At 34.0% G+C, this 16999-nt stretch overlaps 1 protein-coding gene across 4 annotated transcripts in view; it reads left to right on the plus strand.

Annotated features, from left to right (window-relative positions):
- Positions 1-16999, plus strand: part of LOC136036139 (netrin receptor UNC5C-like) — a 216043-nt gene that overhangs the window by 56181 nt on the left and 142863 nt on the right. For all 4 annotated transcript variants that reach the window (XM_065718169.1, XM_065718171.1, XM_065718170.1 and 1 more), the window contains 2 exons: positions 773-937; positions 13846-13893. In XM_065718169.1, coding sequence (XP_065574241.1) covers positions 773-937; positions 13846-13893 — 213 coding nt within the window. The remainder of the gene's footprint in view (positions 1-772; positions 938-13845; positions 13894-16999) is intronic.

Genomic DNA, 16999 nt, shown 5'->3' on the forward strand with positions numbered 1-16999 from the left:
AAAAACCATAGAAATTTTGTCTCTTGACACTGTTTGGAACGTCCCAAATATTTGCTCTCTCCGACAAAAACTGTTTTGGGGAGCCCAATTCGTTCAGCAGGTGAATTGCAGGGGAATTACAGGAATAAATAATAATCTATAACGAAATTTGAAGGTATTATCTCTCTCTCGTTTGCTACTGGGCTCAATCCCTCCCCAAAAACAAATTTCAAGACATCAGACTGAACCGCAGTAGTTAGACATATTGACGTTAATATGGGTAACGTGTTTATGGATTTATGAGTAAAATGAGTTGAACATGGAGGAAATTCATGGAGCTGCTTTTGGAGAACTAATGTAAGGCCTTTAAAAGAGAGCTGCTAGATTGCTCGCTGAAGAGGTTTAGAACTTTTCTCAACATTTCACCCTTCCTTTGGGTTGATAGGATGGTGGAGATATTTCCTGCTAAACATAAGGTATGATAGATATGATTTCTCTTGAAACTGAAGCTATCAACTTCTCCAGCTATAAACTGAAGAATTTTTCTAGATTTTTAATGGAATGACTGGTTGAATATGCCATTCTGTTTAAAAAAATGTATTCAATATTTTGTTTGTCAACTGGTTTGTACTTAGCCATAATTGCACTTTTATAGATTTATCTCAAGATAGGGCAGGTAAAATTATTTCCAGAACATTTTACAATGTTAACATTTCTATTCCTTTCAATTTTCTCAAAAAAAGTAGCATTTCACCTTTGAAATTGTATGAATTAATGAAATGATATTTTTCAGCTATTGATGGTAAATGGAGCAGTTGGAGTGGCTGGAGCGTTTGTAGTTCTGATTGTCGCCAATTCAAGACTAGATCATGTAACAATCCTGCCCCGTCGGGAGAAGGGCGTTTTTGTCAAGGAAAGGATGCAATGTTCACTGATTGCACTGGTGGAAAATGCAGAAGTATGCCATTAATTTTAGCTTTTCCTATTAAATGTCGATACTTATTTTCGATTTTTTAGGTGGGTGGGGACGTATTAAGTCTTCAGATCTGTGTACCCTCTATCAATTTTATTTACGCTGCCACAGGACGTACAAATAAAATAATGGAATTTTTTGGAAACTGGACAAGTTTCTCAAGCTAAAATTGAGATTCTTTATTTGGTACGGTCTTGTATTGCACAATTGCAGACTTTTTCGGTTCAAATAGCATTGGTGAAATGCTCTTAGACTGCTTATAGGTGTGATTCTTTTAGGGGATGGGTGGGTTAATTTAAGAAAAACGTAGAACATTAAGGAAACTTTATAAAAATGCAGTAAAAAATGCAAAACAAATATTGACAGTCCCAAGGATCGTTAAGATTTTGGGTTGTGACCAAAGATCTGCCTACCCGTGTGCCCTTACTCAGATAACATTATACTTGTTTACATTTTGTTCTTTATGTAATTAGAAAGTCATTGTAATTCGTTGAGTCCTATGGCTGTTTAGCACTGTACATAATATTGACGGTGAGAGTCATATTAATCAATTAGGGTAAAGGTACATGAATGCCTGGGACCCATAGAAGGAATTTTTATGTTACTTAAATATGCCAGCGTTTCTATATAATCGACCATTTGGACGAGGTAGGGCCCACAATTAGTTGCATCCTAACGATCCTTGGCTTTGGAATTTTGCATGATAATTTTTTCTTATACATGTTTTTATTTTTTGGTACTTGTTAAATATCCCGACCCACCCAAAAAGTGAAGTTATATACTTCATAATGAAAAATACCAAAATTTGATGAAAATGTAATACCTTAGAAGCAAAATTATGGAAACTATTGAAGAAAATCATGAAAAACTACTGAAGAAAGAAGGCCACACAGAACGCATTATGTTAGAAACCTTCACTAACCTATTCTAATCACCTGTATATTACATATTTAATAAAAAGATAAATACATCATAGCTTTTCTCAATGAAACTAAGCTAATTATAACCTACTGCAGACTGACAACTTGGTTTTTCTCAGATCATATTGATAACAATTCTTGTGTGGGGTCAGTATATTTAAAAAGTACTTATTTGTTATTTAATGCTGAAGATATTTATGGAAAATAGTTTTAAATTGATCTTTGACTACACAGTTGCCAATAGCAATCGCGTGGGATTTATCATAAATCAAACTGTTTGAGCTCTCTTTGACATGTTTGCACATATTTCGAGTTCATTTGTTGACCGATCCTGCACTCCCATCTTAGTTGAGCCGAAAATGATGGATAGCCTTGTAAGTTCTTCAAGCAATTATCAACAGGAGTCCTTTGACAGCGCTTGAATTTATCTTAGGGAAAATACTTCAAGTCAGAAGGGGAAAATGTCTCCTGGATGACACTGGCTTTATTTGTTTTTGGCAGAGAAGGGGGCGGCAGTTTTCTAAGCTGTGGATAATTTGTCATTCGGAAGGAAATTTACCATTTATGGAAGATTAGTTAGTGTAGACTATTATGTTCATTTACTTGCAATAATGATTCTATGACGATTAATTGTTTGTTTTTTTTCATAAGAAGTAATTTTTCTTCCTGTGTCGTGCGTCATAAAAAGAAAAGAAATTCATGCATTCAGGCGCAGATGCTTGATTTTATCGGGGGGGGAGGGGGCTACATTTTAAAATAGATAAATGAAATGTGTAAAAAATATAATAAGTTATTGAAAAAACATAAAAGGTTGATATATTACTTTCTTTTGAGGAAGAGGAAAGTTATTTATGATATGATCAAATCTACAATATGCTAAGAGATGCTACAACCTAATGGTTACTTTTGGCATATGCTACTTCGCCTGTGGTAGGCTACATAAGAAGTGACCTAATCTCTAACCCCTTGGTCTTGTCATGAAGACTTCTGGGCAAGAGATTTTCTACTAAAAACGTTTTTTTTTTCTGTGAAAAAGGAAGGAAAATCCTTCATTACCTTTTTCGTGAAATTCTGTTTAAAGTGCAATTTCTTGTGATTAATGAATATTTCAAATAATGTAATTTAAGCGCTCAGTTTTTCTACGCAAAGGAAAGAGTGAACTCGAGAATCAAACTAGTTTATATAAAAAATCTAACGAAAAGCAATTACTATTACTCAATAAATGAAGCCCAAAACGAAGATAGGTTACAATTAACACCAAAGTTGAATTCAAAATGAAGAAGACTTACTACATACTGGTGATACTGTGGTGTCCCCTCAAGGCCTTACCATCCCCCTCAAAAGCAAGAGTGTAGTATGAGCTTCAGTGAAAATTAAATAGATTACTGAAACTGAAGGTTTTGTTATTTTTATAGTTGTTATTTCTTTTTTTTTCTATAATGAATGAAGTAGATTTAAAAGGACAGCATCAGAGACGAATTTAATTTTCCTTTTTTTAAGCAACAAGGCTGGATTGTCATAAATGCTTTTACATCGATATCTGCTTTCCGAGGAACTTAACTAGAAGTTTGATTTTATTTTCTGTTGTGTTTCTCGGAATCTCATTCATTAAAGCCAAATATTACATCGCCTCTGGAGGCATATTTTTGAAGTTAATTGACCATTTTAGTCAAAATGGTTGCCATGAAGTTTTGAACTGATGCCATTTCGAGCTACAAGTCACTGAAATAGGGCTTTGGATCTCAGGATTTGTGATCAAGATTGGAGATTGAGTGATCTTTCTCCCTTCTTTTTCCGATTGTCTGTTCTTAAAGACTAATTAGAGGGAAATAACCCGAGAGAGGTATTGCTCTTCACCAAATCCACTCTCGCAAGTGGTGTAATTGTTTAGTTGATGACTGTTAATTGCCTTAAATTACCATTTTGACGGTATTTGTTATAAACTATGTTAAAAGCTAAAGATGTTATTTAAAACGATTGTAAATCAAAGATAGCGTCAGAAATATTAAAAACATGTTATTATTTAAGACGGTCATCTGATTATTTGAAACTACTCATCGGATAACTCCTGGAAAATCACGAGTCAGATTTGCTTGTCTATATCTATGATTTTTAGCAGAAAAGGGGGGAAGGTGTGAGTCTAAGGGACTGGCTTAGAGTATTGAAATTTTTGTGTACCAAATAGGACTATTTAATATTTCTGACTTCAAAAAGGTAAATTATTATCTCTTCTTGTCTAGTATAAAGTAAATGGAATCCTCTATTTAAAACAAGATCTCTTCAGGACATAATTTAGAGCCAATGTCCCCAGTGGCACTAATTTGCAAAAATTTAAGGGAGAGCCTAAATGTATTCTCCTGTATTTAGGGGGAGAGGTCAAATTTGTCGTTTTTTAATATTTTCTTTGGTGAAAATACCAAAGAGGCTATTTCGGTGAAAATAGGCCTACACCAAAACTAGCTAAAATCTACTAAAATATAGGGGGGGGGCAAAATCTGGTGGGCACAGCCCTCCCTTCTCCTCAGTCGACGTCACTGCATGTTCCTAGGGCTGAAGGGATCATACCGTCCTTAAAGGTATGTTTGGACGTTCGACTGTTCTTATTAAGATGTCAAATATTAAATTTAAATCTGAGTGCATCTGGGTCCGACGGTGTGTCAGACGGCTCAGAGTTGTTGAAATATAATGTCTTACTATCGAATCCGTTTTTGTCTCCCAAACATGACACCAGAATTTTTTCATCGCTGTTTGAACTAACCCTCCTCCAAGTCTTTACTAACACCTGTTCTATGTAGATAGAAGGAAAAATAAATTGGAGACATATCGGTCTTTGTTAAGTCAACGCTATTGCCCTCATTATGAATGCCAATTTTACCGAATGGATTAGGGCTCGTCAATTTTTTACTTGATCAAATTTCAGAATGTCAATAACAAGTATTTACGAATTGAATTGAGCTCTCAAACTTCCTTTATTTTAAAACTCCCCTCCTTTGATACTCCCCTCCCCTCTTTCTCCCCATTCGTAACTTCTGTTTTTTGAATGGGGATTTACTTAAATCTTATATTTTACTTTTTATTTTTTCTATTTATTACTTTTATTTTACTTGTATTTAAATGGTCTTTCCACGCAACGCTAATTACGCATATTATGCTTAATGGAAATTATAAAATATGAGCCGTTTTAGAGACTTTTCGTGATCTTCGTGTACACATTACCTTGTAACGATCCTTGTGTCTTGTTTAATATTAGTCATATTTTATATAAAGAACTAGCATTGTTTTCTTTGGAATCTCTTTTTATTCTCTGTCGGTGGTCTCACCTCAATTAACCAACCAAAATACATCAAACTTCCAACTTCCTGATGACATCAAGTGATACGCTATCTTAAAAAAAAAGAATCGCTTCACCGCAAAAGAAATCGTGTCGATAAACTATTCAATCCCAACTGACTTACGGAGGCTGGATAAATCATTTCCAGATGAGTGCTTCCTTAAAACCCCATCTCTCTTGGCGGCATACAATTTATTTTCGTGAACCTGCCGTGGTTCTTCTTCTCTTCTCTTTTTTTCAATAAGGTTTTAATCAGCTCTATAAAGTTATTAGTTCAGAATAATTTTTAAAATTTTGGCTTTAGTCTGTTTTATTTTGACTAAAACCACATTCAGCTTGTATGCACGTATTCACAGGAAAGAGAGAGAAAGGGAGGGAGTAAGAGAAAGAGAAAGAGCACTCATCGAATTTAGTGGCAAAAACGGGTGATAAGATTTTAATGAAATTTAATATTTAGAAGGATATCGTGTCTCAGAGCTCTAATTTTAAATCCTGACCGGATCCAGTGACATTGAGGGGAGTTGGGCGGAAAACCTGAAATCTTGGAAAACGCTTAGAGTGGAGGGATCGGGATGAAACTTGGAGGCAAAAATAAGCACAACTCCTAGATACGTGATTGATATAGCCGGAACGGATACACTTTCTTTGGAAGAATTGGGGGGGGGGGGTGATTCAGGAAAATTAGAAAAAATGAGCTATTTTTAACTTACGAACGAGTGATCGGATCTTAATGAAATTTTATATTTAGATGGATATCGTAACTCAGACCTTTTATTATAAATCCTGACCGGATCCATTGTCATTGCGAGGAGTTGGGGGGGCTGAAATCTTAGAAAACGCTTAAAGTGGAGAGATCGTAATGAAACTTAGTGGGAAAAGCTCTTGGCTCTTCTGACCTCGTCACAAGTGCCATATGAGCTCTTGGCTCTTGTTGTTTAAGATGTTAATCCTTTGTTTGTCCCTACTGCTTCTAGTGCCAAAGAATTGCGGCACATTGTTATTTGAAATTCAACATGATTTGATAGCCATAGAATGAGTTTTGAATATAAGTTACAAAACAGGGTGTTTAAAGAATCTATTTGATATTGATAGTGTGAATACTAATTTGTAAAACCTATAACGATGGAACAACATCTAAACACCTCAACTTCCAAAAGAGAGCTTTTTCCTCGAACTCTCGTCGTCCTTTGGGGCAAAAGCCCAATGTCAGAACAGGTGCAAAATCAGATATTTTGCAGTTTTGTGTTTAAGAGTATTGTGTTTCGACTAATGACAAGTTGAGAAACAGCAGAAAACAGTCTTCAAGCCCCCCCCCCCCACACACACTCACAAAAAAGTTATTAATGTCGCCTGTAAAGACTTTATTGCTGATTTTTTCAGGTAGAAAATAAGTCTAAATCACAACCTTTCAGCATATTATTAATTTCATATTAAAACCTTCTTTAGGAAAATGCAATAAATGAACTTATTGAGGTTGGTGTAAACCACCCAATAGTATGAAAACTCAATGCTGTATAGCTAAGTTAGTCTTTTTTTAATCTTTTTTTCTCTCTATGGATTTTTTCAAACATTTTTTTTTTTTTTTAATTCATCGTCTCTGATTGCTCATGATATTATTCTCCGTGCACGTTTTTTTTTTATTGTTTTGTTATTGTGATATTTATTTTGATTTATTTTGTCTTTCTGCTTTGTGTGGTGTGCCGTGGACTTGGGTATTGGATGTTCAACTAATATTATTTATGTTGTAAATATTGATGAAGTCACCACAATCTCTGTCTCTCCGTGGTGACCCAGTGTGTTTTATTTGTTATTTGTATTATATTAATAAAATTAAAAATTAAGTGTACAGGCCCCTGTGCTATATCCCATTTTGATTTTAAATTTCCCATCCATGCAGTGCGAAGGCTGTATCGTTTTCATAAGATCGTCTTTAGAGCTCTAGACTCGTTTTGATGCGTTTTTGACTCGTTTTGACGGGACAAAACAGTTTTGTACTGTTCACAAGCCTGAAAACGCAGGAGTTTTCGGGAAAACGTAACGTTTGAGAACAAAAAAAAAAAAATGATTGATCGTTTTTGAATGGAGTCTATTAAATGAACGGATTGTAGTCATTTGTAATGTTTATTTAAGAAATTTTTCGACTTAACTTGCCTCTGCATCTTAGCTTGAAGCAATGTGTAGAATGCCTAACTACTTTGTTTTTACTTTTGAAAAGTTGAGGGTTCTCTATTAAGACGGCGTTAATCCATAAGGCGTTATGTTACAAAACATAAATTTTATCAGTGTACAGAAAAACTAAGAAATTAAGTTAAGAAAATTAAGAAAAACTAAAAAATTAAGTTTCCTTGGCAGTACCAGAATCCCAGTAAAGTTAAACAAAAAAATAACTTTTTTGTTCCGTTCTTGTCCAAATTAAACACTTCTACTGTTTCACAATAAAAAAAAAACTAAAAGAAGAGATATTGGCACGGATTTTGCTATATCTCCTTCGAAACTACCCTTAGAAGTTTTTTCACCTGTGATTCTTGATCTCAGAGTTCGGTAAAAATCAAATAAAACGAATCAACATTGACAAATTTTTTATCACCTTTTTGGAAGAAGCTAGCCGGTAGAATGTATTTAGAAAACTCATGAAACAGCTATAGTCAGACGAATCTCTTTGATTTTTTAAGTCGTAAAATTTACCATATCGTAATATCAATAATGACTGCTTAGTTTATACGTACACATTCTTAGTGGCAATATTGTGAGTGAGAATGAACTAGATGAAAACCGTCTAGCCGTTACTAGACCTAGTAATTTAAATTTTCAACTGAAGGCCTTTCATTGTACACTTCTCATCAGTTGTGGTGCTTCCCAGTATTCCGTGTTTTTTTATTCCCAAAAAGTAGATCAGAGTTAATAGTTATAAGATGTTTTTGATAGCACGATATTGATCAAGCTAGTTGATATTTTGCTAGTATTCCACTCATCTTTGCGTTTTGATTCCCACGGAACTTAATTTTGCTGCCTATAAATAATTCGTGGTATTTAGTCAAACTTGGCCATATTAGGACGGAAAACACTCCGAAGGCAAAAACATGGAAATGTAAGAATCCTTTGTCAAAGGCCATGGTGGAAAATTTACATAGGAAATAATATGATGTGTAGAGTATTTAATAAAAAATTATTATTGCAATAATGCCTTTGATGTACGCCTAATTCACTGCAATTTTCCTTTGAACTCTTAGTTTGAAAACCTACTGAATGTCATGATGGCATTCTAATTTAGAAAGCCGAGTATAAAATATTGCACACAAATTTATGTAATCTGGTAAAAACTAGCCAAAGAGCCTGTCGGACAAAATGTATTTAAAAAAAATGGTTGCGTATTCTCTTATGTGAGGACCATATAAAGAAATATTTTGCCCCCTCTCTCCCAAGCAAGATGTTGTAAGTACCCTTAAACTTCGCTGTCATAATAAAAAGTCTTATAAGTTTCAAGTCAATCCTCCTAGCATGAGACAAAGCAGGTCATCTTTACCAAACATCGCCTGAAATTCGTCACCTTAGTGACACTTACTGACCACATGAAATTTTTATCATGCGATACACTTGGTTGTTTTCAGGTAATAAAAGGAGAAGGCTTACATTCTCCCGGGTACATCATAAGTATATATACTATATATATATATACTTATATATATATATATATATATATATATATATATATATATATATATATATATATATATATATATATATATATATATACACTTATGTTGTGTTCTTTGGGTGATCTGAAATCGAGTGACTCAGATTACAAAATTACTCCAGAGTGTAAGTAAGACCATTGTGATTCAAGAAGGAATTTTGCATAAAGACGATGTGGACCATTTATATTAGCGTTTCAGGTCTTTGACTTATGTCAAGCTTATGTAAACAGTTTTTAAGTTTGTGTATGGGGTAACTTTCGCCGAGTAAGTCCCTAGCTATTTTTGTGTGATTAAGTTATTCTGCCCTCAGGCCTTTGTTCGTACGAAACTGCTAAGCACCGGAATCAATGGGAAGCTGGAGTATTTCACGAAATAATGCTAGCCAGGAAACATTTCCAAAAGTCTAAATCAATCCGTTGAGGACGAAAATCCGTAGAAATCACCCTAAAAAATGCATTTAAAAAAAATATATACGAGGATTGTCTCTGATGTTATCTTACACCCCTTCTCTTCAAGACTTACATTTTGTTGAAGAGACATTATAATAAAGGACTCTGTGTATCCCCGAATTTCATCCAAAATGGAAAAAAACTGTAGTTCAAGACCCTCTTATTTTCTGAAGGAGGAAGCAGTGCATATTAGATACAAAACCATGATTTATTAATAACTATAATTTACTGTCATTACATACAAATCTTCATGCACATTGAAAGTGATAGTGAATTCGCTAGTTTATTGCAGATGTTTTGATACTTTTAAGTCCTTCCTTTTCTCTCTCCTTGGTTATTCCATTAAGATTCTGTTTATTTTTTCCCGGAACCGAGTTCTGGATAAAGAATTGAAAAATACGAAATGTTATAGCTAAGTTTAAACAAACAAATAAAAAATTCTTAATAGAAGATATGACATAAAGGCCTTTTTTAAAGAATTCTCTGTCGCTAACAAATATCATTCGATTAATATTCTTTACCCCTTTTGCTGACAAAGACTTCTAGATTGACAAAATTTGGAATGTGCTAACAAGTAAAGGAAATTTATAGAAAGCATGATATAAAGGAAAATTAAGTTTGAAAACAGTGCAATATATGTCACCAACAAATTTTATGATATCGCTGCGGCTGAAAACAATGTGCATACCTCAAATTTTAATAATTTTATAGAACAACAAATAAATGAAAATGTTTTTTTTTTCGGCGTTTGAGGAAGGACTTGTCTGCAAGAATTACAGTTTTTAGCTATTTTCTTGTGTAGTACGCAACGTTATATTGGTTTGTCTCGGGAGTTAAAGGTAATGATGTTTTTTCTACCCTTTTTATTGGCCGGTCTCTCGTACATTCCATGAAGCAAACACGCCTCTCCAAGTATGCTCGGTGGATTTAATACTCGCTAGAAAATTCGGGCCAAAATAACTCGTTCTTGGAAAAGTGTAGAACATGAACTTTGGTTTAGGGCATGACAATATCACGGACCCGTTATCGCTTATTATTTTTGAGTTTTGAGCTCTTTAAGGGCAACTCCAAATGACTACCTAAGATGGGATTCTCGTATAAACTTCAGAGAGGGTTCACTTGATTGGAAATTGAAAGTTTTGGTTTACTTTAATGATTCAAAAGTGATCTGAGGGCATCAATCCCCCCCTTACTCACACACCTTCGTGCCCCCAAATGCATCCGATCAAAATTTTGAAATTGCCAGTTGGTTTGAAATAGTCCAACGATCAGATAACAAAAACTTTAAGGTCAGCATACCCCCTTACCCCTAGATCCTGGAGAAGCATTGTTACTTATGCCCTGGGGGCGGAAGAAATGGTCGTGTAATCCTCGGAGGGGACTCAAATGATTAGTAGTTAAAATTTCTAATTCCCTTTTTATAGTTATGAACTTTTCCATAAATATGTTTCGAAATAACATTTTTCAGGTAAAGAGCTATTGAGATAATAGTTACCATTCCCGAATCAGTAAAAAATGGGAATTCTTTTTCACTAACCATTATTTTTATTATTATTAAAAAGTGCTTGTTCAGTTCTTGGTTTTTCTGCGTATTGATTTTTCAAAAACGTAACATAAATATAACATTTTTAAGATCGTAGTAACTTTAGTAACTAAAAGTTTAAAGTAACTTTTTATTTAAAACATAACAAAAATATTATGATTGTAACCTCGGTGGCAACCCTGCCAAAATACTGATTCTGCCATTACTAATATTCTTCACTTACCCCTCCCCCCACCACCCCACGGGTACACGTACCACATATCGTAACTGATCTAGTATGCCTCTTTTAGGTTTTCGAAGCCCAATATTAATAAATAGGTGATGCGTAACATTATTGTTAATTTGATTGGGAACTTCCATGAGGGAACTTCGAAAGTACCGAGCTATCGATTGCATTGACTTTTGTCTCAATTTCATCTTTTTGTATGTCCTTTACGATGTTAGCCGTTATGGCGTGCTTCACTGGAGTTTAGCTTTTGAACTTCTTTGAAAATGTCGTTTTTGCTCCAGCTTTAAAATAGACTTTGAAAAGGAGAAAACTAAATTAGCCCTTTATTGTAGTTAGTCATGATGCTGTTAACTTTAGTTAATATTAAATTTAAAAATCGGAAAGCAGAAAGAAGAAACGTACATACTATCTTAGAAAGCTGAATCGGTAACTGCAAAAAGAGATTAGTCGAATGTCCCCAATACCGGATTTCGCAGTAAGAAAAAATAGCTTTGTCCACGTGTAGAGCTCCATGTGTAGAGTTGGCTCCAAAAATGGTGCTACACAGCTTTGTAGCTTTTTGTACATTTCTGGTCTTCCATGGAGGGAATGACAAATGTACCTCCTTTTTGGTACTATGAATTTGCAGAAAGCAAAAACTGATAGAATTTGCGGTATGTTTTTATTCGTCTTATTGTTTGGTTTATCGTCAGAAAATATTTGTCCAATTACACGGAATTTATAATCAGAAAACATTATTCCTAATTCTACTTTAAGCTGAATTTACCAACTAGATATTTGACGTTGTGGATGCAGCTCAAGGCCAACTGCCTTCTAACTAGTGCAAGATTGATAAAATATTCTAAAGAAAGATGTTCCAATGAAGACAGATATACTTGCCCGCATTGCAGAGTTAAAGAGGATTACTTGGTGCATTGCTTAAGCCGGTGCCATGGTCTCTCTATGATGAGGGAAGGGATATTTGGAAATAATAAGTTGATACTTCCAGGTGTCTTAAATAGTACGTCGCCTCAGTTTATTTGTAGAGTAGCAAGGTACCTGGAAATTTTGTTAAATAAAAATAAAATAATAATAAGTAAATAAATAAAAAAAAATCTCAGTATAAAGTAAATGTATGTTTTATTTATGTCTTTTTCCGAGTGTCAAGCGTTCTTTTCAGTGACCTTTTTTCAAGTATTAAGTACCAATATTAGGTTAATACAGTGTTTCATTTAAGCGTTTTATGATGATTGCTGATCAAACTTTATGTTATTTGTGTCTTTCGTTTATGTTATTGTACTGTGTTCTTGGCTGTATATTTGGCTTTAAAATACACTTATCCATCTATCTGTCTATCTATTCTTTTATACTGATTTCTCAACATGTTCCCGTTCTGAAGTCAATAATTCAATTGCAATTTTGTTTCTGTAGAATAAAGTGGGATGAGATTTTTCTAACGAAAGCAGAAAAATTGAAGTAAGGAAACATTTTATTGACCCTGTTCACTCAGAAATACTCTAGTGGAGGTTTACATTAATAAATTATTTGCATTAATTAATTATTTGTAGTTATTTTAGGCTTGGAATCTATAATACGGTCTCAAAAAAAGGTCCAATTGATTCAAGACATATTCATTTTTTAAGTCTAATTAAGATTTTAGGTGAGAATTTCTAACAGTAGATGAATGACTCCTCAGTTGTCCGCCTCAGGGTGAGGAGGAAATATACATATCCTCCTGAGGATGTCCTCCTCAGTTTTACACCTTTTTCTTTGTTTTGGTGTTTACTAGTTAAATTTGTCAAGTCCGTGTTTTGAATATTTTGTATATCTTAGTGTAATAGCTTTTTATTTAATTTCAACCGTGTATCCACGTAAGAATCAACAGTCCAATATGGCAAAATCCTTTTATGTTGGGGAATAATTAATCTCTTTGAAGGTAGTCTGACTAACTCAATACTCAGGTGTACATAGACTTATTTTCCTAAATTCTTACTCCAAAATGTGTTTTGAAGAGGAGTCTTATTTGGACGGAAGGCTAATTCGAAAAAAAAAATAATAAAAGACAGAAAACATTACGAAAATATATGAAATCGGAAAAAATGATATAATCAAATATATAAATGATTATAAAATCCATATTTTATATTGATTAGCAAACATGAAAGGTTTGATTTCCCACTCCAGCAGAGGGGTATTATCAAAGTTGCGTTTAATATTATCAGAAGTAGGGTTCATGAATGTACTTTCTTTCCCACTTTTCTCCTTTTTTCTTTCGTTTTTTTTACGGAGTTAACTGGTTTCAAAAGTAGATAGCTATTTGTTTTTGCACAGAATAAATATTTTTCTTTCATTATAGCCTGGCAAAGGGTTTATCGGAGGGGGAAAATCCTAATGTACTATCGCTATTTCAAGGAACTCACTTATTCACCTGTCAATTGTTCATTATGCTGCTATAAGTCTTCCCAGATTTACAGTTTAGAATTAACATAATGCACTTCACTAATTTGAATGATCATTATTTTCAACTCTTATTAACAATTTCCTTTTCCTAATTAAAAACTGATCCTCTGAAGAGTGATTTTAATGCTTCTTTGAAAAGAGATTGACAACCAGTTTATTTCAATGAATTCCGCCCTGCTACTTGGCTCTATACTAAATTAAACTTCTGTAATAAAGAACTCCAATCCGTTGTAAGGGATAGGACTTTTCTTAGACTGAACAAAAGGTAAAAGATTTCTTTTTTCCAGTTGGAAGAGAATTGGGAAGATCCGAAGGTTCCGAAAGCGGGGATGAAGGTAAGAACCTCTTCTCATATTAAATTTTATTCCCTGGCTAGCTAGTCTTGAAGAAGAAAGAAGGACACAGGTTTTATGGATGTAAAAAAGGGCTTTTTGCTAAATACTTGTGCAAAGGCCCTATGTCAATAAACCCCTGATAATAAGTGCCCAGAGCCACAAATTTAGAACTTCTTAGGTTAGGAGGAGGCAAAGCATTATTCTACTGAAGTTGCAGGTGTTTGAAGTTTCAATATAAAGGATTTTTTTAAGGTTAGAGAACTTGGATAGGTTGGACTTTTTTTGGGGGGAGGGGTTGTCATAAGGATATAATTATTTCTTAGAAACAGAAACTCAGAGTCAGCTTGAAAGCTTTTAATTCTTAAATTAATTTACTTGACATTAATGTACTTGACATTATTTACTTAATTATTTACTTTATTACATTATTTACTCTAATTAATTTACTTGACATTAAAATAGGGATAAGCACCCTGAAAAATAGCGACACTAAACACTCAGTTATACTACTCATTTTCCTGTGGTTATTTTATATCATAATTATTACCTGTTTAACCTCACTACTTAATATCTTGCTAAAATTACATTTAAAATTTCTGTATATTTTTTTTATAGATTTAATATCATTATTCCAACTTTTAAGACAAACTGATTTAATAAGAACTTCTCAATTTAAGTAATTCTTCTAATCCAAAATCTCTACTTGACAGTGCATAAAAATCTCACTTATTCATTTTCAAGTATCTACTAGCAAATACTGTTAAGCATATTATACCCTCTAACCCTTCATGCGTATTGAGAAAGTAAAGAAAGTGGAGCAGGAATTGAGTTTGGGGAGTCAAATTTAAAAAAACAAAAAAAAAAAAAACAAGAAACAGCCGAATCGTTCAAAAACAATTTATATTTATTCTTGCGCTGAGTTACCCATTTTACCGTACGCTTTGATAATTGCCATGGAATATGGCTTGCAGATGGCCAGGACTGGAAATACGAGCCCATAGCATCCTTAATTTTGGAGGTTGGATCACAGAGCCTGTGCTTGCAATTTCATTGTTTAACTATATGAAGTCATGAGGGGGAAACAACTAAGGGCGGGGAGTGGACAAGGGGCTAATAATGTAAAATATGAATGTCAATCGCACTGGATACTCGTACGGCTTATTCGGATTACAAACAGTGCCGAAAATGATGGTTAAAGCTATTATTTCTCGATTACATCTGAAATTTTTTCCTGGGCGGTGGGGTAAAGTATATTTTAGGTCACAATTTTTATATAGGGGTGTAATCTAGGGGAGGGGTGTCAAAATACGAAATGACCGTCACGATTACCTTCAATCTTTAAAATGTCTCGGCAAATGCCTATCTCTTGGAAATAAAAAATTTACATTGGATGTAAATTTGACCTAGCAACTTAGCAAGAACTAGAACTAGAACTAGCAAGTCTTAAGGATAAATGTTCAAATTTGACGACTATCACATCAACTGCAGGGCGCTTATTGTAGACGCCGTTGATAAAGGACAATGTTTGAGTATTTTCCTGTCTTCCCTTTTTACCATTTCCAGGTGGCACTTGCATACCAGACTTCAGAAAGTTATCGACATGGCAGTATTTGATTATTAATTGATTCGTCGAAACAAACCTGTGTATATTTTATACGAGGTATATGTATGTATATGTTACCGTGAATGTCCGAAATCTGGTTAATGTCGACAGTCACCGGTGAATGATCGAAATTCCTTTTTTTTTCTGCTTGTATTCAATTAGCTTTGCTAGTCAGCTTTTTCAGTCGCAAGCTGTGATGGTAAAAGTTAAAGTTATGTTAATTTAGGTTAGAGTAGGTTAAATCAAATTTGGTTATAAATATCAGAAATGGATTAAAAACTAAACTTAACCTAGCCCAACCAAACTTGACCTATCATCACCAAACCTTGCACTAAACTGAAAAACTTGACTGGCAACGCTGACTAAATTCAAGGAGAAAAAAAAGTATTTCGGAAATTCACCGGTGAATGTTGGAATTCACGAATTTCAAATTCAAATTTCATTTTATATATATATATATATATATATATATATATATATATATATATATATATATATATATATATATATATATATATATATGTATATATATATATGCATGGAGATCCCCCAGAGCCATTACTGGTTCATGCGGCGTCGATTTGACACGTCAGCTGCTTGGTCTTCTTTTTTTACAGAAACAGGTAGCAAGTTTGTCGCCCAACCTTGCTGCAGGAGGAATCGATCACTAGGTCCATTATTCTCAAGCCGAGTATCATTCCACTGTGCTACTAGAGGGTTGCGATGTATATACTTACACCAACAGGAAACTATTGTATCGTGGCGAAGAATTTGTATTGAAAAAAAAAACATGCCTTGGAAATTTCTATTTTTTTAAGATGATTCACCGTACCCAATGCTTAATGATATGCGGATCCGCAGCTTACCAGAGGCAGCTGGGGAAAAGCATCCCTTTCAATATGTCTTGCGCCTTCTCTGTAAAACCTATAAGAAATACAAAATTTGACATACCGTTTTGGAGCTATTCCCTGCCTCACTGTATAAAATGTTCAGCTTATATAAGATGAGTAATTAGAGAAGAGATTCTTTTTGTGTCTCTTGTAGAGAAAAAAAGAGAAGAGTCTTTTGTTTTCTCTTTAATTCACAGTGTCAGTCAGATGGACTATCACTGTCATAAGCATACCATCATAAGCATCTCAAAGATCAAATATATGCGTTATTTGACAATTTACGTGATAGCAGCAATTGAAGTGCGCGTTATAACATCCTAATAATAATTTATCATACTCCCTAAAAGAGTTGATTATTTTCTTCGACATTAATTTTATTCCCCCCTATTTTTGGCAGCCTCTTCGTAGGATAAAGGCTAGTCCATTGCTTGATGATGTTCTGCTACTTTGGCAACATCTTAATTTTCAATTTGTTTGGTAGTTTATAAGCCTTAAAGACTAGAATTTATAAGGCTTAAAAGATAAAAAGTGGTCAAAAAACCTATGCTGGATGTCAAGGTAGCGGTGGCCCTCTAAAGAGTATGGATCAACTTGTGGTCCCTTCCCACGCTCA

This window comes from Artemia franciscana, chromosome 15 (assembly GCF_032884065.1).
Source record: "Artemia franciscana chromosome 15, ASM3288406v1, whole genome shotgun sequence".
Classification (NCBI taxonomy): domain Eukaryota; kingdom Metazoa; phylum Arthropoda; class Branchiopoda; order Anostraca; family Artemiidae; genus Artemia; species Artemia franciscana.